This window comes from Cyprinodon tularosa, unplaced genomic scaffold, assembly GCF_016077235.1.
Source record: "Cyprinodon tularosa strain WSP-4 unplaced genomic scaffold, ASM1607723v1 ctg190, whole genome shotgun sequence".
NCBI classification, from domain to species: Eukaryota; Metazoa; Chordata; class Actinopteri; order Cyprinodontiformes; family Cyprinodontidae; genus Cyprinodon; species Cyprinodon tularosa.
In genome coordinates, this window is record NW_024038679.1 from 1,010,119 (window position 1) to 1,033,773 (window position 23,655).

Genomic DNA, 23,655 nt, shown 5'->3' on the forward strand with positions numbered 1-23,655 from the left:
TGCTTATCCATCTCACATGCTTCTCTCTGTCCTCTACCTTTTTTTCCTCCTCCTTCTTTATATTCATGTAACATAACACATAACATCACCCTCTCTAATTTGCTTTATAAATACATGTCTTATCAGAATAAGAAATAAAGCATAGCAACTGAAACACTAGAGCCGTTAGGTACACAATAAAACCGTCATAAAATTTGGAAAAGGTTGATGATATAGATTGTTTTTGGATTGTTTTGGCAGAAAATAAAAAAAGATAAATAAATTCAGTGCATACATAAAGTTCTATGATAAGTGGAAAGGTATGCAAAACATTAAGCACATTAATACAAGGTCCTGCAAAGGAGGCAAAAGCCAAGCACACTAAAAAAAATGACTCACTGGATTAACTCAATTTAATTAATAGCAGTTTTTCCATCCAATACATTTTTGCTAGCTGAACCAAATCCACATTTATCTGTTTGGTGTAATTTCATTGAGTCTGTACAACACAATTTGTCTAAATACTTTAAAAAGGAAATTAATATATAGACCAAGTTTGAATATTTTTGGTTCAACTTAATACATTTGAATTGGGTTGACCTTAATTGAATTAAGTTATGCTCAATTAACTTAAAACATTTGAATATCTCATGACAAATGAACTGGTTTTATGAACTGAACTGTATTTAATTAAAAAATGGAGTGGAGGATGTTCTTTCTCTGGATGGATCATCTAAATAATTTGTCCTCCTAATCATCAATCATTCTGTTGATATGTTTACATAAGGCCGTCCTACGTGCTCGTCCCCATTTACTGAAGGTGAGAAATGGTTGACCAATTGCGAATCTTTTTTTGGAAAGTAAGCTTGTATGAGCGATGCAAACAGCAATTTTTAAACAGAGTGTGAACGAGGAGATATGTGCTCAAGCATGCTCTCACTCGCATTTAATAGGTGTTCCCTCTTTGGAGCAGGTAAAGGGTTGTGAATGAGCATGCCCTTTCAAAAATTCATGAAAATCCTGCACTGTACCTTTAAAAGCGGACATTTCAATCGTTTTGCTCAGCTACAGCTCAAACTGTACGATGAAACAGCAGGGATTGAAAGTTCACAGCTCACAATGCATGTTCTCACACTGTGCGACCTGACGATATGATGCAATCTATCTGCTCACACTGTACGTCCAAAAACCACACGTAGGACTCAGCGTCAAGAGATGGCGATGGTCTGACTCGTCAATCCGGAAGAAGAAGAACTCCCTTGTTTGCACATGCGTGGCGTGCGATGCTCTGGTAAATCGGCTCGTAATTCTGCTTCAACAGATGATCGTCCACGACCACGAAATTATCTTAGCAAGGACCAATTTTCCTCAGCATTGCAGATTAACCTAAAATTCTTGAGTTCACTTCAAAGACTGTCCTTGTAAGCTCACAGGTCAGCCATATAGACGATCAAGAGTTTTAGGTTACTATGCATTATACATAAAATGTTCATACATATTGTGTTACATCAATTAAACAACTAAATAAATAATTCTGGAACCAATTACTTTAGGGTATGTTGAATGATAACAATGTGTCACCTCAAAGAGGGGCTTGAATAATTGTTTTGAGTTTATAAAGCATAAGCAGGTAGGATGATCTTATTCATGGGCAGTTACTCCAAAAGAAAGGTTTCTTATCTACATTTCTGAAAAAAATCATCCACAAAACCTTTAATCGATTATGGTTCTGAATGACGTTAATATGAGCATACACTCATACATACATTAAACAGGTTCGGTTATTATTCATCTGTAGCCATGATACTCCTGACATACAGACACAGGTGTTCTACAACATAAAACACAAAAACATTTTCAGTTATTAGCAGGAATTCCATAATATGTTAATGAGAATTACTGGATGTTCATTTTATGGCTAATCCACTAAAATTTAAAATGTTCGGTCAGGGAAGATTTTCCAATTGCTGCCACCCTCTGGTTTATATTAAAACTGGTTGTTGCATGAATGTGGTGAATTAAGTTGCCATGGAAACCACAAATCACCTTGTAGGGCTAGTATCAGGGTTGGCTAAGGATTGGTAGCCATGGTCACTTTTACACTGTTGGCCGCTCCTTAGCAAGATAAGTAAATAATGGCTGTCCTGCAAGGCGCTAGATGATGTCATCGCCTAATGTGCATATTTTATCTCATCCAGCTGCAGGAGATTGAGAATCCCTCCAATTACTTTTTTTTTTTGGTTGTCTATCAAAGCAGTACAGAGAGATATTGGGAAAGCTGAAAGGGAAAACTGTTTGCCAACTTCGGAAATAAAAAAAATAGGAGACAGCAGTGCAGAGACAAGAGGATTTCGTAAATTATTGCAACGTAGATCAGGAGTAGTAATAGTTTTGCATGTGCAGAATTACTTTGCAATCTGGATTTTAGGTGGTAAGGTTCTCTCTCTCTCTCTCTATTGCAGTGGGCAGCCTGCCAAACATGAATCATGACAGCAGACAGTGATATCTCTTTTGCACTGGACAAAATACCCGTTAAAACGTGGGAACAATCAGCTTTTAGTGGCAGTGGGAACAGGTCAGTGATGCATGTCTACTTGGGTCAAGATACTCTGCAAGCGACTCCCTTTAAAATCGCCTTGGCACTGATCGGCATGCTGTAGGAACACCACAGCCGGGTAGACCTGCTAACACACAGCGCCAGTAGCTTCTGATCTAACAAGCAGAAACAACTGTGTTTATATTAGATAAACATAGAGAACCACAGCTGAGAGGGATTCAGACAGATAAAGAGGGAAACAATAAAGCACACTGACTACATCCTGGCTTCCTTATATGTTGCTCTCCATTGTTTACTTTCCTGACTGCTGTCGCACTGGTGACATCATCAACGCTCACCCACCATTAAGGTGCAACCAGACACGCAGCCCTGGGGGGACAGAGGCCACGCAGCTGCCAGCGAGGGGTTAGACCAGCTTTTTTTTTTTTTTTGCTTCGCAGTGAGAAGGAAGCCAGATACTGATTGTTTCTCGTTTGAAACACCTGGGTTATTTCAGTGGGAAAGAGGCTTGAGAGAGAGGGGAGGATCCACTTGCTCAGGAGAACACAGTTTACTGATAGAATCTCAAATAACACAGAAACAAGTCGCAATATTTGTTGCTCAGTGTTTTTTGAAATAAAAAAGTTGCTAAATTTAGCTGCAAAAGCACTAACTTTTCACCACTACACCCATGCCTGCGGTCATTTCAGATAGCTCAAATTGTTTTGGAAAAGTTGCAAACTAAATGTTTGGCCAACAAACAGACACCGTTTTAGATTTACATTAGATCCAGAGACTAAGAAAAGAAGAGCTTGATACATTTAACTAAAGAGTTTTCAAAAACCTTTTCAGAAGCGTACCTCGTAAAGGTCCAACATCTGGTTCCCAGCAATACCCCTGGTAGTCTTGACATTTTCCATTGCCAAGGTAAAGTAGATCCCTCTAGTGTCAGACAGGTAGAGGTTGTAGGTGTCGTTCTGGTTCCATTCCTGCACGGCCGCAAAGACCTGCTCCCCGTCAGTGCTGACGATGTGTAAATCCTTTCAGGAAGCAGCAGGAGAGATTAAGAGCACTTATGACAAGAGGCAGTGAGGTGATGGATTAGAATATGTTGACCCTATGGGAATGGTCATGAGATCAATAATGTGGTGTGAATATATATAGCTGAATTGTATCTCCCACAGCGAGAGTTTAAAGAATCATAAGAACAATTTGCCTGCTTGCAAAACAAACAAATTGAACATGTCTTCATCAGCTCTAACCTTTAAAAGTGTAAAAGTCTAACCTTGAGATATATTGGCAAATTTAATTATTAGCTGCATGATTAATTTGTTTTGACATTTAGAAATTAAAACAGACATTACATGAGTCTGATAAGAAAAAGTAAGCTGCAGCTTACCTTTGGTAGAGAATATTTAGGCAGTTTGATCTGTATGAAGGCTTCTCTCTTATAGGAGACATAATAAGTTGCTCGTCCGAATGTGGGAACCTTTAAGACAAAGAAACACAACAATTTAGTTATGCTTTTTAGTCCAAAGATTAAAGTTACTTATAGTAGTTTAGGTGAGGACAGCACAGGGGATGGTGGGATGCCGTCTACCTGCACATGCCCAGAAAATGGCAACATGATGCGTTCTCTTTGGGATGGTTTATATTTACTACAAGTGTTCTCTTCTTAGAGTTTATCCACCATTTTCTTTCTCATAGCGGGTTTATCTTTTATGATTTTCTTATTAGGTTGTTTTATTTTCTCCAAAAGTGTCCTTTAAAGGTGTTTTTGTGTTCTAGAGGTGTTTTAATGTTCTATCTGAGTATTTAATGTGCATTACAAGGCAAAGATTTAACGTTTGATTATAATTTCATGAAGATAAAGATTCTAGCCTTTTCTGAAAACTAGATTAATATTTTTTATTAGTTTTTCATGACCATAATCCTAATAATTTGTTTCAGACTTTAAATCAAGTTGAATATATCCATTTATATAAAAATGGACTTTTACAAAGGTATATCAACCTCATCTACCTCACTGTCTTAGCTATCTTTTTCCAGCCTCTATATTTAATAGAAATATGCATTGTGGCAATAAAATCATAGCACTTAGATAAAATTACTTTATCCTGTATTACGCTGCGCAAACTCTCCACGTTCTCTGATAACGATCCCCTCACCTCTGCATGCTAAATGCTCCAAATGATCAGCAGGGTGACCTTCTTTTGTCAAGGCAATCTATAACCACTGTGGCCAAAATTGGATGTCGTAAAAGTAATTTGCTGACATCACAACCTAATAGACATATTTTGTAATGCTCATATAAAAGAGAGGAATATCAACATTTGCGAAACGAAAGTGATGAAAAACACTCTGAATACTATTAAAACGTTTATTTTTCCTGAACCAAAACTAGATAAATCTTATGTGATCAAGTTCAACATACAGACAGTTGGCAGAGGGACACACAGTAGATGAGGCTGTAATGAAATGCAGGGATGATACATTTTAGTGCAACAGTAAAGAAAAAACACTATACTTTAAATTATATTTATGTTGAGCGTTTTAATCCAGAGGGTTAGCGGGAGCTTTCCACATGTTTGCGATATGGAAATAGAGGGGAGTCACCCCTTGCTCACACTGGCTCTGGTGCGGTTACCGAGCCGACGGAGACCGCAACTCCCGCACACCCCCTCTCACACCGCCCTTTTGACTACGGTGCGGTGCGGCTCTGCGGCTCCGGCAACAGGTCCGGAGATTTAACTCGCGAGAACAGAAGTTCACTTGAGTTCACGTAACTTCACGCGATAACACGGCCCAAATAAGGATATTTGCGAGAGCTTGTTGCGGAGGGCTCCGGCACGCCGCAAGGATAGCTTTCTTGCTGAATTTTCTGCAGCGCCGGAGTGTCTCGGTAACCGCAGCCGGACAGCTCAGCAGCTGGTGAGAGAGGTTTACGTCTTTTTAATGACTTGGTAAGGTAAGACCGGAGTCGGTGTGAGCCGGGGGTCACTCCTCCTTTGACTAACTGTTAGTGCTTTGGAGGACGGTGGGGCTACAGCAGCACTCTCTGCTCGCTGAAGACAGTAATCTCAGATCAATCCTTGATTTCATGTTTTTTACTAACGTCTTTAAAATCATAGAATGAAATGATATTGCTTTATTAGCATAAGAAACATCACTAGATGTAGCAACAAAGTCCTTAAGTTTGCAACAGTTCCTGTATTGGGATGGCTCATGTAAATCATTAATGTGTAAAATACATTAGCAGTAGTTTTTGCCAGCTAAAGGCTGATTTATGCTCAGAAACCAGGTCGTCTGTGTGTGTGTTGCAGTTACACAGGGGTGCCCCCGCCCCTTCCACAGACAGTCTGTTGCACCTTTCCAAAATTGGTACCTTACCGGCTTGTTTTGTTTGTTATACCGCTATTGTGGAAAACGACTCGTGAAGATGGACCAGCTTGAAGAGCGAGGTGCGGGAGAACACTGTGAACTTTTTTCACCTGGATCCCCGCTCTTTTTTACCCGAATGTCCCTAGTGGTGGGGTGTTTGTCGCACAAACACCCCACCCCCACTTATTTACCGCCTCAGCCGTTGTGGAGTGGAATAACATAGCTCAGACCACACTTCAATATTGGGCATAAATCAAAAATATCTGTGAGAAGCTCACTGCGACACACTGCTGTGGGAGGATAACCAGGCCTTTAGCTTTACCAGTAAGACTTTTTAGTGATCTTAATTCATAGATGTTTCCTATAGTCTGTTATCGACATTTGTTAGAGATTTTATTAACTGTTTATTCAAATGCATGACCCTCATTTATAAGCACTCGACAGTATAATAACATTTAAAATGTAATTTTTGCAACTAGCAGTTATTAAACTTTACTTGAGTTAAGGGGAACAATTTATTACAGTAAAAATTATCTAATGGCAGTTAAAGTTGGGCAACAAAATGTTACCACCTACATCTAAACAACTTTTTAAAGATTTATTATTAGACCTAGATTTAAATCCAGACATCTTTATGATGGGTTATCATTTCTTACTTATTTCCAAGCTGTCACACAAATGATATTTCTGGTTCTGTCACTGTTGAGTTGTAGTGAGAACATAAAAAAAAAAACGTCAACTCTCACAATTTACGTAATGACAGTTAATGACAACAGTTATGATCATTTATAAAGACTGCTTTATGATCATGACCGGTGTTACAGTATGTCATGTTTATGACATTGTAATGTCAGTCTTATACATGCGCCTTCGAGTAAAGTATTATCAAGGGTTTGTATTTCTTTTTTATATGTATTATCTTGTCTTTAATTGAAATTATAGCTTTTTTCGTTCTTCTCACAGTAATCAGCAGTGGAGTCTGATTCTCTCTTAGGTTCTTTCTTTTTTAATAATAACAAAAATCTCCCACAATGTGGATATTTTATGCAGATTGTATGCTGCAACATTTTGTTTAAGCTCCTCATAAAATGGTTTTCAATCAATAACAATGATTTGGGTTTAGGTCTCTAGTCATGTATCTTTATTGTCAGATTTTCAAGGTGGTTACCCAGAGAGTTGTCCTTTGTTCCCGCTTGGTGATTTATAGTCACCACCTGACTTTAAGTCAGAAAATACCCTCCTCCCTAGGCGTCAGTGAACTTGGTGGTTTTAAAGTGGACTTTGGTAATATCTCATAGGACAATCAATAGTTTCATTATTCTTTGTCAGGAGAAGTCTTTAAGTTGCCTAACGAAGCCTCATCTGAAGTGAAGGGGGGGATGGGAAAGTCATCCTTCATGTTGCAGACCTTCTGGAAACACTACAAGCTGTTAGGAGTCTGTTTGGGGAGGTGGGTGGTGGAGAAGCGTCATTAGCCTTGGGGCAACAAAGGACGGCCATTTGTAAACATAGAGATACACAGAGCAAAATGATTGTGTAGTTTCATAACCCAATTTTCCTCCTGATCGATAACGACATAAAATTCATTAGATAAAAACCTTCAATTTCACAGCTTGCGGAGGAGAAGCGATGTGAGCATCAATGTTACACGACGCTGCTGATATTGTAACTGATCTTGTAAGTGCTCTGTGTGACTCAGAGGAGAGAACACAAGCTTTGAGAGGAAAGTCGACGGCCCAGCTGTGAGCACCGCAGAACATTCCCACATGCAATCGAATGCAGGAACTGCAGATCGATAGCCAGATAACCAGCAGCAATTTGAACTTTAAAAGGAATTGGTATGATTGATTTTTTTTGCCCCCCCTCATCCCTTGTTGGATCTTTCGTCTGTGACGCACGTGAGTTAAAATGTGGAGGCGAACTGAAATTAAACAAAGGTCTGGGTCAGGCGCCTGTTAGTTCAGTTGAAAGACTCAGGAGAGGTTAGGCAGGATTGAAGGACCTTTACGGAACAGCTTAATTTCTTTGTTTAAAGTGCTGGAAGGGTGTAAAGTTTCAGGTAATGGGGCTTTGAACACATTCATGTGCTTCACTGAAAACATTTCCTCTGATCAAACTGTAACAGAAGTACAAACAATGCAAAACCTTTTCATAAGAATTTGATTAAGTTAGCATTTAAATTATGTTCAATAAGTTCCTATTTAGGCAATTACATAAAAAAATTTATAAAATACATTGAATAACAATAATACAGTAGCAGCCATTCAAAATGGCCCCTCCCAGCTGAATGGTAGCTCAATGGCAGCCCATTAGCAGCCCACTTCCCTGCAACTCCCAGCAAAATCCCATTCAACGTCCAGCCACTGGAGTGATACCCTCTTGCATATTTTTTTACTTTGACTCCCTGCTTTCACTGAATTACAGGGTCTGACCAGGAGATGTTGCTTCTGTTTAGATCTTAATGTCCACAAATCATGACAGAAATAATACTTTAGTGCAAAGATTGATGTTTAAAAAGGAATAGTAGGGGACCAGCGGAGGACCAGCCAAGGGCCCATCAAGGAAAGTGGAAATTTTGAATGGCTACTACTGTATACCATAGACCATACTTCCTCAATTACAGTCCTTAAATGTGTCCTGCACCTTTAAAAGCTGTCTCTACTTTTACACCTGAATCAAAAAGCTATATAACGTCTTAAACATGTAGTCAAAGGGTTAAATCTGATTGGAGCTCCCAGCTCCTATTCCTTCCCCTTTAATGAACAGTAAGAACCCTATCCATGCTGAATTCAGACAGCCTTCAGCCTTTTGACCATCATTACACAGCAGATTCACACATGAATAATACTGGTCAAATTGCAAAATAGAAATACAAAAAGAAAAGTTACACAAATGTAGTGAATGGCTAAAGCTGTTATAGGAAAATTATAAAGTTATAAAAACTGAAACACATGAAGGAGTGTAAACAGGTGTGCGTAAAGGCATTATATGTTTTTGTTAAACTACATGAGGTGGGCTGTCTGTTCTGTCAAGTGAGTTAAAATGTGGAGGCGAACTGAAATTAAACAAAGGTCTGGGTCAGGCGCCTGTGAGTTCAGTTGAAAGACTCGGGAGAGGTTAGGCAGGATTGAAGGACCTTTACGGAACAGCTTAATTTCTTTGTTTAAAGTGCTGGAAGGGTGTAAAGTTTCAGGTAATGGGGCTTTGAACACATTCATGTGCTTCACTGAAAACATTTCCTCTGATCAAACTGTAACAGAAGTACAAACAATGCAAAACCTTTTCATAACAATTTGATTAAGTTAGCATTTAAATTATGTTCAATAAGTTCCTATTTAGGCAATTACATAAAAAAATTTATAAAATACATTGAATAACAATAATACAGTAGCAGCCATTCAAAATGGCCCCTCCCAGCTGAATGGTAGCTCAATGGCAGCCCATTAGCAGCCCACTTCCCTGCAACTCCCAGCAAAATCCCATTCAACGTCCAGCCACTGGAGTGATACCCTCTTGCATATTTTTTTACTTTGACTCCCTGCTTTCACTGAATTACAGGGTCTGACCAGGAGATGTTGCTTCTGTTTAGATCTTAATGTCCACAAATCATGACAGAAATAATACTTTAGTGCAAAGATTGATGTTTAAAAAGGAATAGTAGGGGACCAGCGGAGGACCAGCCAAGGGCCCATCAAGGAAAGTGGAAATTTTGAATGGCTACTACTGTATACCATAGACCATACTTCCTCAATTACAGTCCTTAAATGTGTCCTGCACCTTTAAAAGCTGTCTCTACTTTTACACCTGAATCAAAAAGCTATATAACGTCTTAAACATGTAGTCAAAGGGTTAAATCTGATTGGAGCTCCCAGCTCCTATTCCTTCCCCTTTAATGAACAGTAAGAACCCTATCCATGCTGAATTCAGACAGCCTTCAGCCTTTTGACCATCATTACACAGCAGATTCACACATGAATAATACTGGTCAAATTGCAAAATAGAAATACAAAAAGAAAAGTTACACAAATGTAGTGAATGGCTAAAGCTGTTATAGGAAAATTATAAAGTTATAAAAACTGAAACACATGAAGGAGTGTAAACAGGTGTGCGTAAAGGCATTATATGTTTTTGTTAAACTACATGAGGTGGGCTGTCTGTTCTGTCAAGCACAGAGAAGCTGTATTTTATGTGGCATCTAGAAACATCAGGAGGTTTCTATGCTAACTGCATTAGCACCAGAGGTGTCAAGTAACAAAGTGCAAATACTTACTGTACTTAAGTACACTTTTTAGGTATCTATACTGTACTCCATTACTTATTTTTCTTCCTACTTCTGACTTCTACTCATTACATTTTCACACAAGTATCTGTACTTTCTATTCCTTACATTTTTAAAACAAGCGTTACTCGGTACTCCTGGATTTGGTTTAGTGTTTATAAATATTTATTTAACGTCATGTGCGCCATCATTGGATGGCGCAAAGATGTTGAAATGTCTGAAAGGTCGGAAACAGGCGAGAGCGTATCGGGAGATGGAGACGGTGACCAACAAGATCTCCCTCATCCTTGGCCCTAGTGGAAAAATTAAGCTTTCAATTCATATAGTGGCATCTGGCTGTTTTTTTTAAAGGTTACTTTATACTTTTATGCTTTAAGTAGATTTTGGAGCACATACTTTTTCACTTTTACTTGAGTAAAGAGGTCAAGTTGATACTTCAACTTTTACCAGAGTGTTTTTAAACTGCAGTATCTATACTTCTACTTAAGTAACAAATGTGTGGACCTTTGACACCACTGATTAGCACTAGAAAGCAGAGTGCTTCTTGCTCCTTCCTAACTGCCAGCGCTACTCAGATAAAACTTTTTACCGCGACCTCAGGCACACTTCTGCCATGGCTTATGTGTCCTTACTCATTTGAAGAACCAAATTCTCCAGAGTTCTGCTAATAACCTGAATGAATCTGGTGTCTTTAAGCAGATAAAAGGTGATAAAGGTGGAGCACGCTAGAGCACATGGACCAGATAGAAGACTGGGTGTACCATCTCCTGTTGATCACCTGATTCAGAGAAACTCAGACCAGCCATACAGGCACCAACAACTAACCTTTACTCTGCTCCTGTTGCTTTTAATTTCTCAGTTTTATTTTGTCTCTTCCTAAGAAGTGGTTTACAGTAGCAGCCATTCAAAATGGCCCTTCTTAGTCAAACGCCAGCCGAATGGCAGCACACTTCCCTACAGCTCCCAGCAAAATCCCCTCCACCTTCCAGCTTCTCATGAGTGTTTATTATTTTACTCTGACTCCACCCTTTCACTGAATTACAGCGTCTGACCAAGAGATCACACATCTTTTTAGATCTTAATGTCCACAAATCATGACAGAAAAAATACTTCAGTACAAAGATTGATGTTTAAAAAGGAAAAGGGGATCAGCCAAGGAAAGTGGGGACAATTTTAACGGCTACTGCTGTATAATAAAGTAGCCACAGACCAGGCGCCTTTTGAGCTAAAAAAAAAACAAAAGAACAAACAAACTCTTAAGAGACATCAAGCAGCCCAAAAGATTCAGGTGTGTTTGTGCAGAACAAAAACACCAGAAAAGAAGATGGATTAACTGGGCTTAGATGTATCATTTTCCACAAAACCTAATTGGAATTTATTAAAGGAAAAAATGCTCAGTGTGAAAATAACATGCATTGCTCTCTTGATGACCTTGAAATATCAATCTACTTTGGATTGGCAATATTTTCTTGTTAAATTTGTCTTTCACTATATATCAGACACTAACCTTGATAATTATCAAAACAACTTGCACATCAAGGACACAAAGAAATCAACAACTTAACATCAAATCAGGGTTCCCTAGATAAACAAGATTGCACATAGATATCTATAAGTTTAATTGCTACTTTTGATTGAAAGGATCAATTTCAAAAATAAATACTAAAACAAATAAGTATCTAGTAAATAGCCTGGACCCTTACAGGACCTTCAAGTTCTGATGCTCTGTAACTGAATGGTTTGATTGGCATTCAATTATTTGATATATTTAACACACATTTGTAAACAGGAATGGAAAGGTACAACATTTAATTCTCCTTTAATGAAGTATTTTTAATTAAACAGAATTTAAATGAGCAAATAAGGAAATGTGATCCCCTTATGTTTAAGGGGAGTGGTGGCATAGTGGTTAGGGCCTAGACCTTGGAATCCTGAGGTTGCCACCCTGGGTCCCTGAACAAGACCCCTAACCCCTGATTGCTCCCTGGATGCCCCATGATGGCAGCCCACTGCTCCCCAAGAGGATAGTTTAAATGCAGAGGTAAATTTCTCCAATGTAAGATAAATAAAGTTCAATTAATATTATATAACAAAGACTAATGGAGATACTTTGTTATTATTCGGTTGTTTTTGCGATTTTAATGTTGAAAACTTTGTGCTCGTGGTGAAAAATATCCAAATTAGGTCCCTGGAAATAAAAAAACAAAAAACAAAACAAACATTGGTTGTAAAATCTCTAAAGTTCTGCTCTCTCTGCTTTTTCTCTAGCTGTAATGGTGCCATCAACACCTTTGTTAATAGATGTTTGAGATTGGCCTGTTTCTCAGTGTAGTCCTGTTTCTCTGACTGTGACTAACTGGATGTGCTCTCTTCATTTTCTGACATGGGAGCTGGCTCAGAGCTCGTCTGCCTGGCTGTGTGTTTCCAGGACGGGGCCGCATTTTATAGTTACTTTTTGTATCTCTGCTTCTGTCTTCTTGAACCCCAGTCAGCCTCAGCAGATCACACTGAGCCTGGTTCTGCTTAAGGTTTCTTCCTGTTAAAAGGGAGATTTTTCTCTCCACTGTCACTACAAGCATGCTTAGTGTGAGGGATTGCATCAAGTCAATGAGTCGATGCAATCAACTGGTTTTCCCTAGATAGAAAACTTTGAATTAATTTGTATGATCTGGTGAACTGTAAAGCAGAGATGGAAAATGTGGAGTCAACAAGTCATCTCCATGTCATGTATTTGTTCTACCCACTGATTGAAGCAGGTGAGTCCAATCTTCACTGTGAATCAACCTGTGCAGATTGGACTCACCTGGTTAATTGGCTGCGGAGATTAAATACATGACATGGAGATGACTTGCTGACTCCACATTTCCCATCTCTGCTGTAAAGTGCCTTTGAAATGACGTGTTGTGAAATGGCGCTATGTAAATAAACTGAATTGCATTGAATTAAAACCAAACCTTTGAGCCATCATAGCAGGTAATGTATATTTGACATGGGTTACCATCAGATAGTCTCGCAAAGACGCAAACCTTTTATCCCTCTCATGCTTTCTGTTGTAATCATTACAGAATCTGAATTTCACATGTTAGAATCACATGTGAAAAACATGTACCAAATGTGAATCACATAAGAGCGTGGATTGGAAACAAGTGGTTTCCAGTAAAATGAAATTAGATTCACATTTTAGGCACATGTGAATTCGACAAACATGTGAATAACATGCTTTAATAGAAATTGCATGTGAAAATAGGAGTATCACACCTGATTCATGTGTTTTCACATATGAATTACTTGCTAAATCATGTGAATCACATGTGATACAGTTGAAAACATGTCAATCACAAGTAATACTCAAGCTTTCACACCCAATTTCCATGTAAAACACATGTACTCCACATTTGAAGCACATTTTAATCAGATTTGAAGCAGATCTTCACACGTTATTTGCATGTTTTCACATGTATCTCAAATGCAAACCACACGTGTTTAACATTGGGATTGCATGTGTATAACGTGTATAATAAGGACATTTTCCGTGTGAAACATGGGTTTTACTTGTCATTTCCACATGTCGAATCTTACTGTAAGGGTACATATTTATATTTAGCTTATGTGTTGGTTTTCTGAAAGCAGCAGTTCATTTGTAAATGTGGAGCACCTACTCCTTTCATGACCTCCACAAGATGGAGTCCAAAAGCAAGTGGTGAAGAAAGGAAAGAGAGACGTACAAACAAAGATTTTAAAGTCCAATATAGAAGATAAACTGCTGTATTGTTTTAGTGTTCCTTTATTATAATCCTGATATATATCCCAACAAACCAGCCAACTAATTTCTCCAGTTAGAGCCTTGGACCACAGTGGACAAATCAGTGTCTTTAAAATGTATGAGAGAATGGCAGCTTCTAAGTTGATGAGCTCTTTATTGATTGCAAACGCTTGGCTGAGCCAGGAAGAATTGAGAGAAGTCAGAGATAGTTTGGAGTTAAGTGGGTTATTTCCTTTTCACCAGACAGTATGAGTGATATTTCATGTTCTGTAGATGCCTTGAATTTATGCCCCTAAATCTTTTCCCCATTTCCTTATGTTGTAACTGCAGATTTAAAGGGATCAAATGGATAAATTCCCTCACTGGCACGTTATTTTAGCTCTGCAGAGAACTGGTAGTGTAGCATTATTTCAATACAGGTGTGGTGAGAAAGGGATACAACTAAAAGTTGCGGTATAGTAGTTCTCCAATACTCAAATTGAGCACTGCTGCTTTTGTAGTGTATTCATGTTGGAATGACAAAGTCAAAGTCTTAACTTAAATCTATTTAAGAGTCCAGATCAATATTCCTGGATGCTCTCCCTTCAGTCTCTTTGTGCTCTTGTATAAAGAACGAGCAGAAATCTTAGTCTCTGTATGTACAAAGCTGGTGTAGATAAACCCTGAAAAGGATGACCTACTAAATTCCCTTCAGATATTTAGGATACCTCTACAACACATACAAAACATCATTAGATTTTTGAAACAAAATCATTCATTCATTCATTTTCCATCACGCTTATTTCAAGTTTGGGGGTAGGCGAGAGATGCTGGTGCCTATCTCCAGCTGTCTACGGGTGGGAGGCGGGGTCCACCCTGGACAGGTCGCCAGTGTATCGCAGGGCAACTTGAAACGAAATCCCTCTAAGATAATGAGATCCTCCTTCTTCACCTTTACTTCCATCTCTCTGCCTGCTAAGATGCTTTTCTCCGATGCTTGCTTGCATTATTTTACTCCAAACATTTTATCTCTCAGTCAGAACTGGGAGAAACTTAGACTAGAACTACTTCATATGAGGGACTGGCAGGGATTATTTTCACTGAGCTATCTAAAAATTATTAGTTAAGTTTCAATCATTTTAATGTTATTTATAACCTTGTTTATACATTTTTTATGACCTTATTAAATTTAAATAGGTTGGAGCCTATTTTTTTTTTTAGAAGGGGCTGTGAAACGTTGCAGATTATGGATCAGATTCTGAGACGCAAGACATTCCCCATGAATTCCCCCCCTTTATAAAATTCTTAATTTATATGCTGAATCTGTTTTAAGTTCTATTTCAATTTAAAAGCTATTTGCAAATTAAATTTTCTGAATATCAGAGCCCTAAAACTATTCCACGGCTAATCTACAGCATATTACTCCCTCTAAAACTTTTAAATTAAGCAAAACTAGACAACATCAGTTTTTGATGTCCATGTTTTATGGTAAAAACTTTAATTTACTTGAGTGTAATTTTGTGAACTTGGACTTTTACTTAAGTAAAGGAGTTCAACCGGTACTTTTATCCAGTCTTTATGTGTTTTGTTTTATGTGGCCTCTGTTTTAGGCTGTTTTGAATAATGATACGAGCTGTAACCCCTTTGGAATGAGCTCTTGGACCGAATTACACACAATTTTGGGAGGTGAAACTTCAACCCTCTGATCTGTGATGGTTTCTCCATTTTAACAAAGATGGCTTCCTTCACCATCTCTTGTCTCTGTTCATCAGAGATGTGTCCTTTGATCTTTAAGTGGCTCGTAAGTTTGTACAGTTGTCTGTTTTTTCTAATATAGGAGTCAGAACAGTCCTTGCTACACTTGACCATTTAAATAATAACGTAAAGCTTTGGTTTGAACAGGCATGTTAAGTAAAAACAAAGTGAGTGCTCTTGACAAGTTGGTCTAAATCAGTGGGGTCCGAATAACGAAAATCAACAACCAGTGAATGTCTGAAAACATCTTTCATTATAATCTTAGTTTGAACTGCATTTAACACTAAAATGAAATGCAGGTTTTATGCATCCATGTTAATCAACTTTTTAAATTAAAAATATAAAAAATAGAAATTTTTTCCATTTTAAAATCTAAATTGTTTTTGAAGTAGAGAATAACAATCTTGACTGTTTTTTTCTTTCTTTTTTATGGCTTAATGAGAGCAGTGGGCTTTAGGCTGTGTTACAGTCTTGGTTCTGTTATTTTTTCTTTTGAGTATTCAGTTTAACTTGTTTTCCATGTTTTCTAGTTTTATTGGTTTAATTCTTATTTTGCTGTATTTTCTGGATATATTTTAGTTCTAAGGCTTTTATTTGTTGCCCTCTGTTGCCCTCTTGTGTTGGTCTCCTTTTTTCCCTAACTCCTTAGACTGCTCTCTCCACACCTGCTCCCAATCTGCTCGTTAGTCCTCTATTTGTTCAGTTAGTCATAAAAACTCTCCTTGGGCAGTTCCTCAGTGCTGGTTGCTCGTTTCACTTCTTCTTACCCAGGCCCCTTGTAATTTTTTTCCCCCTGATGGTTCTGGTTTGTGTTTTTTTTTTTTTTTTTGGGGGGGGGGGGTTACGTTGAATTGTTCGTTTCACGTTTTTGCTACCTGTGATCACTCATTAAATCTACAAGAAATTCACCTCTGCCTCCCTGCCACTGCATTTGGCAACCCCAACCAAAAACAGGCTGCCCTGCAAGGCTTTAAACCTGGGTTTGGATGGAGACTAAGCCATTCTAAAACACATATCAAGGTGCTCATTTTGAGCCTAGATCCATATTTATTTTTGATTCTGTTGATGGTGGAGAATCCTGCTTCCGAGAAGCAGGTTGAACCAAACATCCTCTAAATGTGCAGGGTCACCATTTAACTTTTCTTTTACCAATTCACCACAGTTCTTCCAGCGGTTCACACTTCCTCTGCTCTTTTTTCTCATTTTCTTCTCCTTCTTTCCCATCGCCCGGCTTACCAGAGGTTTGCCTGGTGTGTCTAATGCTGAGTTCATTCCGGACGCAGCAGGCGCAGCGAGTTTACAGGCAAAGGTAATGGTTGATGCGCGTCAAGGCGCAGCAAAATGTCCCGCAGCTCGTTTTCAGCAGCAGGCGCAGCGCGTCTGAGCAGCTGAAGCAGCGTGTCGGGAGCATTTAAGCATCTGATGATACAGAGCGCTGTGATTACTCATCTGTAACAGTTTATTAACGCCTAAATTAACTTAAAATGGTGAAACCTGCCGACAAAGCGTGTTTGCTTTTATTATCCTGGTGCCTGCAGTTTGGATTATCTACATGAAAACGACCTTCCAGCCACGGTGAACCGCAAGGTGGCGACCCAGCCAGAGGCTGCTGTTGAATGGGATTCCTACTGACAGCGCACCGCTGGTATGAGGGGGTCTTAGCGGCTCCGACAGAAATAATATTGGAAGGCAGGGTGGTAATCTGGATGAACTGAATGCACTGATTAAGTTTTCAGGTGTATTTTCTCACTTAAAAACATATTAAAATAACTTATTCTCACTGATCACAGCAAATATAGCTGCAAGGCAAAGAAAGGATAGGTTTGCTCCGCCCAACACGCGTCAGACCCACTTTTTCAACGTGCAACCAGAGCAGCAAAGCTGCTTCAGTCGCGCGTCAGAACTAAACTGGTACAGGCAGCAAAAAGGAAGCAGCAGATGCGATTTTGCTGCTCCTGCTGCGTCCGGTGTGAACGCAGCATAAAAGTGGCAGCAGCAGCAACCCAGACTGACAGCAGCTCATTGGCTCATTTGGATCACATGCAGCCTTGTGCCGGATGCTCCAGAGGGCTTTACCATAAAAACAGGAGAAGCCGTGCAAGTGAATTTAGACACTGCCATCTGACAACATGCGGTAATTTATAAATGTTAAATGTGTAAAAAAGGTTGGGTCTGGATTAGCCAGCAGGTGGGTCTGGATCTGGACCGTGGTCTCCTAATCCGTGACTTCTGGTCTATATGTTATAAAATAAGCCACTTCATGATCATGCTTTACTTTATGTTGGTGTATTACACAGAAACCCAGTAAGATACCCTGAAGCTTGTGGTTTTAACCTGACTGATTTGCAAAGAGTATGATGAGGAATCGAGTTGGACCACATGGATCATCAGGTTAAGTAATGGACAGTCAGTTTAGAGTCTTACCTGTATGAAAATGTAGTCATCTTGGACCACCAGGGAGCTGATGTCGATGTATCCTGGGAACGGGTAGTTCCTGTTGGCTTCGGAGCACATCTGAGCTCTGCATGTGACATACTGCACATCTGCCAGGCACACACATTGGAAGCACAGGAGCCGTTAAAGTTGTTATTCCTCTCATGCATGCTAATGAACAGAATGCATCACCTGTTTAAGATAAGCTGACAGGATCTCTCTGCACCATCGTTCTCAATCAAACCAAAAAAAAGCTTTTAATGTTTTCCTGTTCTGTCCTCCCATCCACACCCACTAACATTTTCCCATTTGATTTGCTTCTTTTTGTACCATCTAGTTTTCTCGTACATATATCATAAACAATCCTGTCAATCATAGAAAAAGCTTGAATTTCTGAGTATAAAGTAAGAACTGCAATGCCATTTAGAGATTAGTAGCTGACATGCAGCAAGAGAAAGGGAAAGAAAGAGGCCGTGTTCGTTTGAGCTGGAGCCCAGGGTTTAGTCATGGATGCAAACTTTTCTCCTAGTTATTTATTTCCTGTAAAGAGCAGCCCCTGACCTCTGATTTAGAGCCAAAAATCACTTACTTCCTTCTGGTGTGTGAGCCTCCATGTGGACCAGGTCTGGTTCTTTGTCCAGGCCGGAGACTGACCTGGCAGGGATGAAATGAAAAAACATGTATGCATAATTAGAATCATTAATATGTTGAAGATGAGGAAAATAGAAGAAATCAGCTTTTTGGAGTTGTTGCCAAAGAATAGAAAGCAAATATAAGCCCAAAATGATAGAGGCTTGAAATTCTTCAACAAATAAGAAGCCTTAAAATGAACGCCATTTATTTGAATTACACATTTACACAATGTTTTTGTAGAAAACAAAAGAATAATTGCATGTCCACTTAGTGTTGAATGTGTTATTTACTGGTTCAGGAAATCACTCTATGGTTTTTATTTTGATCAGTATGTAAGCAGAGTTATTGGTGATACTATTTTTTTACTATGACCACGGGCGCTACCGTTGTCTTTATTTTCCAGGCTCTTCCTAGTTTTCCCTAAACCCTTGGTATTTCTAAAACGTCTCAGGTTCTTTTTTCTGTTGTTTTCATAATTTCTCCACATTGTTCAATATGGTTGTCCTCTGCTGCTTATCCATGATCACCATGTCCTGTTGGTTGGTCACTTTTTGTTTCTGGAAGTCCCATAGGAACTAAGCTCTGCCATTCTCCACGATTTTCATTTAAACATCTATATGTCTTGTTTTCCCTAAGATTTTAGACATAGTCCACAAATTGACAATAGCATTTGTAATAAATGGAAAATGCGATTGAATTGACGCCAATTTACAGCACATGTCAAAAACAGCTTAATGTTGTTGAGCTTTAGGCTTTTTAAAATGACTTTTTCATAAAGACTGCAAACATTTTCATCCAAATGAGTGCGTTTTTTTTCTAGAATTAGATGTATTTTAAGGGGAAATACTACAAGTACGTAAAATAACCATATGTAGGGCAATTTGCCAATTAAATAAATATTAAAATGAGAAAAAAAAAATACTCCATTATCTTATTTTAAAAGCATAATATAAAATTATCCATTGTAAAGGTTAAAACTACCAATTCCACTAGCTGCTAGTCTTATTTACCTGCATACCTTAAACGCAAATATACCGTTTTTCAGATTTTCTTACACTTACTTTTAGATCAGATTATGCAGGGAAAGGCTATGATTATTTTCTAGTTGCAAAATCTTTGCTAAGGGTTAATCTATCAGACCCAAACTGCCCCCCCTAAAGGAAAGGAAGTTGGTCTGAAATTCTAAGAACCACAAAATAAGTTTCCAGTTTGTTGTGCAATTAGACTATACCATAGGAATTGTTCAGAGTAAAACCAATTAAAAATCGTCCTGGACCAGGATGGTCCAAAGAAGAAGCTTAAAAACATACAGCTTCAAGCTTAATGGGAATTTGACCCTTCCTACTGTAGATGTTGGCGGTTGCATCTTGCTCTGGGCCTGCTTTTCTGCCCTGGATTGGACAAAAGTGGACAACATGATAAAGAAGAAGGTATACCTTTATTGTCTTTTACCTGACCAGAAATCAACAAGTGTGTAAACTCACATCTAAATTGTTAATGATGTGAATCTAAATATTAAGTTTGAAAGATAAAGTCCCTTCTTTCTCTGCAGCTGTTAAGAAAACTTGACGTCTCTTCTAAATTGTGGACAACTACAAGTGGAAATAACAAATCCTGCAGAGATAAAAGAAAGCCAAAAACATCTAGTGTGATCAAGTTTTATGTCTTTCATTATTCAATGGTTGGATTTGCTAAGATGGCAGCAGCTGGTTTCCCAATGCAGCAGCGTTGAATATCCCTCAAAGGCCAATGGAGCTGTAGAGCAGATTCAGCCAACCGGAGTCCAGTCTGGCTGCTGTCACAGACCCATCCAGTGCTCCAGTGTCCTTGAAATAGCTTTTGGTGATGAAGGGTACAGTGAGTGATGGATTTTGCACATATTTAGGATTTCTCTACAGCAGGATGAAAGAATATCTTATGAGCAGTAGGAGAATAAAACCCAAAGCCATCCCAGACACAGCCCAGTCACCTCCTAGAGGGAGGGGGAGAGCAGCCATGAGCTGGACAGTATTCAGTTCCACGTTTTGATGAGTGTGCACATTTAGACAGAGTTAGTTCACCACAGGGGGAGAGAGCATGAGGCTGAGTGGATATGAAGCGACAGGACCGTCCCTGGTTCCTTATTACTCATAGGTCCTGACTCAAAATCTGTATGTGTGCATCATAAGGGATGTGCTGCTCCTGCTTTGGCTGTTTTAGTTTAAACACAACTCTAAACACTTAGAACCACACTGAAAACCAGGTAAATAAGAAAAAAACAGCAATGTGAAATACTGATGGAAACTGATCATACAGTTTCATTATTATTTAGCAAAAGAGACTTAGGGAAGCGGCTGTTCCAACCATTGCATTTCTGAATTCTCCGGAGCGGTGCACGACTTTACACGAGTGAATAAAGTGCATGTGATTGGTTGTTTATCAAGGGAGCGGGATTGTTGTGGCGGAAGGTTCACAAGCAAGTTTGGTTGTGGCCAATCCTGCCAAGTCATTGACTCAATTCAACTAGCTGGTTTTACTTAGATCAGGGGTCTTCAAAGTTTTCCAGGCCAAGAACCCCCATACTGAGGGCGAGATGGAGCGGGGACCCCCTCATTATCTATATACTATATGAAATTGTGTTATATTAAACTGGTCCTATAGTCACTCTATAAAGTATTTCTGATTCTGATTCCAGGTTGATGGGACAGGTGTTGTGAATCAAACGGTGCCCAGCTTGAAAGAGCTCCTGTGTGTCGCTGAATGTGTGCATTGATGACTGAAAGACATCTTCTGCCTCCATTTATCTGTTTAATACAGTGTGTTGAGTTCATGTTAATGCGGATTTAAAGACATTTCAATTGGTGGAAAAAATTGCAGGGGAGAATATATGAAAAAAAAAGAGTCCAAAACACCAAAACTTTCGTGACCCCGATGCAGTACTTTCGTGGGCCCCCTAGGGGTCGCGGACCTCCTGTTGAAAATCTCTGCCTTAGATAGAAAACCCATCTGAATGGATGATCTCATTGAATAGTCTTTGTGCTGTGAATTGGCACCAGCTATATGAAATTAATTGGATTGCATCTGATCTCGATCCTAAAAACTTGAGCTAAATATTTTCCTGTAGAAATATTTAGTTGCAGGAAGCGGTAGTGCAGACAAACCAATAAAATAAGCTTATGCATTATTTTATTTTCATTAAAAATTAAGTTCTATATCTTCCTCATTCTCATTACTTCAGACTAAGAAGACATGAGGTTGTGAATGCTGCCAAAGGGGCTTTAAAAACATGAAGTGACAGGTTATACCTGCCAAGAATATTTATAAAACCCCGGATTATCGAGGATTTGGCATTAAAAAAACAACTGTTCATTTTTCCAAGAAGGCTTCTTCCTTGTCATTATGAAGTGCTTTACATTGAGAAAAAAAAATACTTAAATTTGTTTTAGAATACATGTATTAAGTAATAAAATGACATGATGTGAAGAGGTGTAAGGCTCTTCAGGTGGTACTGCAGAGTCAGGTGTTTCTGAAGTCAGAGATCAGCCTCCTGCTCACTGTATCGAGCTGAATAAATGTGCAGGATTTCACCACAATCACTGCCACTCACAAACCCTTAGTCCATTGCTGCATTCCAGAGTAGAATAACATGAGAGATGTGGAATGCAGCAGCAGAGAGAGGAACAAAGATGACTCACCAGTAGAATCTGTTTGGGGTGACGTGCTCATGGATGAGCATCCATTTCCTTCCGAAGTCGACTGAGCTGTACAACTGCAGGAAAAGAAAAAAAATCAGAGAAACAGTGATGTTAGCTGTGTCATTGTATACATCAACATCCATCAAGCATTTTAATCCCAACCAGCTAATGTAAAAACTTAGAACAGTGATGAGAGATGTGGCTTGTTGGTTCCACACTGGAGGATAGTCTGGGGCTATAAAGCATCATCCAAGGAGATGACAACAGAATCGCTTTCAGCGTTAACAACTGGCAGATAAAGCTAACAGATTATGACAAATGTATGCATCTCTGCTCCCTCTGGTACAAACAAGAGCCTCATATTATCAGCTAACGCTGCAAAGAATCTCCTTTGATAAGCGCGCCAAATGCTGGTTACAAAAGCACTTTATCTGCACCATTGCAGAGGACAATGGATGCAAAAAATGATGTATGGCTTTCCAGATGTGCAGGTGTGCGCCTTGTAGCCTGTGGCCCAATTTCAATGTACTAATTACATTTACAGGCACCCAGGCAACCAATTAATGACCCCTTTGTGTTTCCCAGCGCTGTAGTGATCGATGATGATGGAGCGGCTCACATATTTCTTGCAGCCTTTGTGCATCCATCAAGCACAGTTAGTCGGGACTTGTGGAACACAGCGAATGTTCTCGCTTCATAGATTTCAATCACAGCACAAATGAAAATGCAAAACAATAGAGATGTACGCCTCAATTATAGGTGTATTTTTTCACCTAAGGATTGCACCAATACAGCGTTCTCATCTGAATACTAAAGATTTTCAAAGAGAATCATGTTTGCTTAAATCCTGTTTCTTGCACCTAACAATGTGCTCCACCTTTATGGAGTGAATTTTGTTCCAATATTTTAGAAAGCAAAGAACCGGTTTGGAAATTTTGAAATACAGAAATGCATTACAGAAAAGCAACTTTGAGAAACTTGGCTTTTCTGAAATATTTTTTTCTTCTATTTTTTCACATTCTATATTTCAAAACTTTACTTAGTTTTTTTAAGAACTGATTTTATATATACATGTATAAATATATATATTAATTTTCTTTTCAATTTTCAAAAGTGGCAGTGGTATTTTCAACATAAGATTTACATTTAACAACTTCATCATGAACATTTTCAGAACAGATTTAATATTTTCAATTATAATTTTTCAAATTTCTCCTTTTTCAGATTAATTTTATGAATTTTC

The 23,655-nt window shown here is 38.8% G+C and overlaps 1 protein-coding gene across 1 annotated transcript in view; it reads right to left on the reverse strand.

Annotated features, from left to right (window-relative positions):
- Positions 1 to 23,655, reverse strand: part of sorcs3 (sortilin related VPS10 domain containing receptor 3) — a 409,108-nt gene that overhangs the window by 117,858 nt on the left and 267,595 nt on the right. Inside the window, exons 5-9 of the mRNA XM_038283178.1 lie at positions 22,413 to 22,486; positions 18,695 to 18,759; positions 18,097 to 18,215; positions 3,915 to 4,004; positions 3,376 to 3,555 (exon numbers count right to left, since the gene is read on the reverse strand). Of these exons, the coding sequence (XP_038139106.1) occupies positions 3,376 to 3,555; positions 3,915 to 4,004; positions 18,097 to 18,215; positions 18,695 to 18,759; positions 22,413 to 22,486 (528 nt within the window). The remainder of the gene's footprint in view (positions 1 to 3,375; positions 3,556 to 3,914; positions 4,005 to 18,096; positions 18,216 to 18,694; positions 18,760 to 22,412; positions 22,487 to 23,655) is intronic.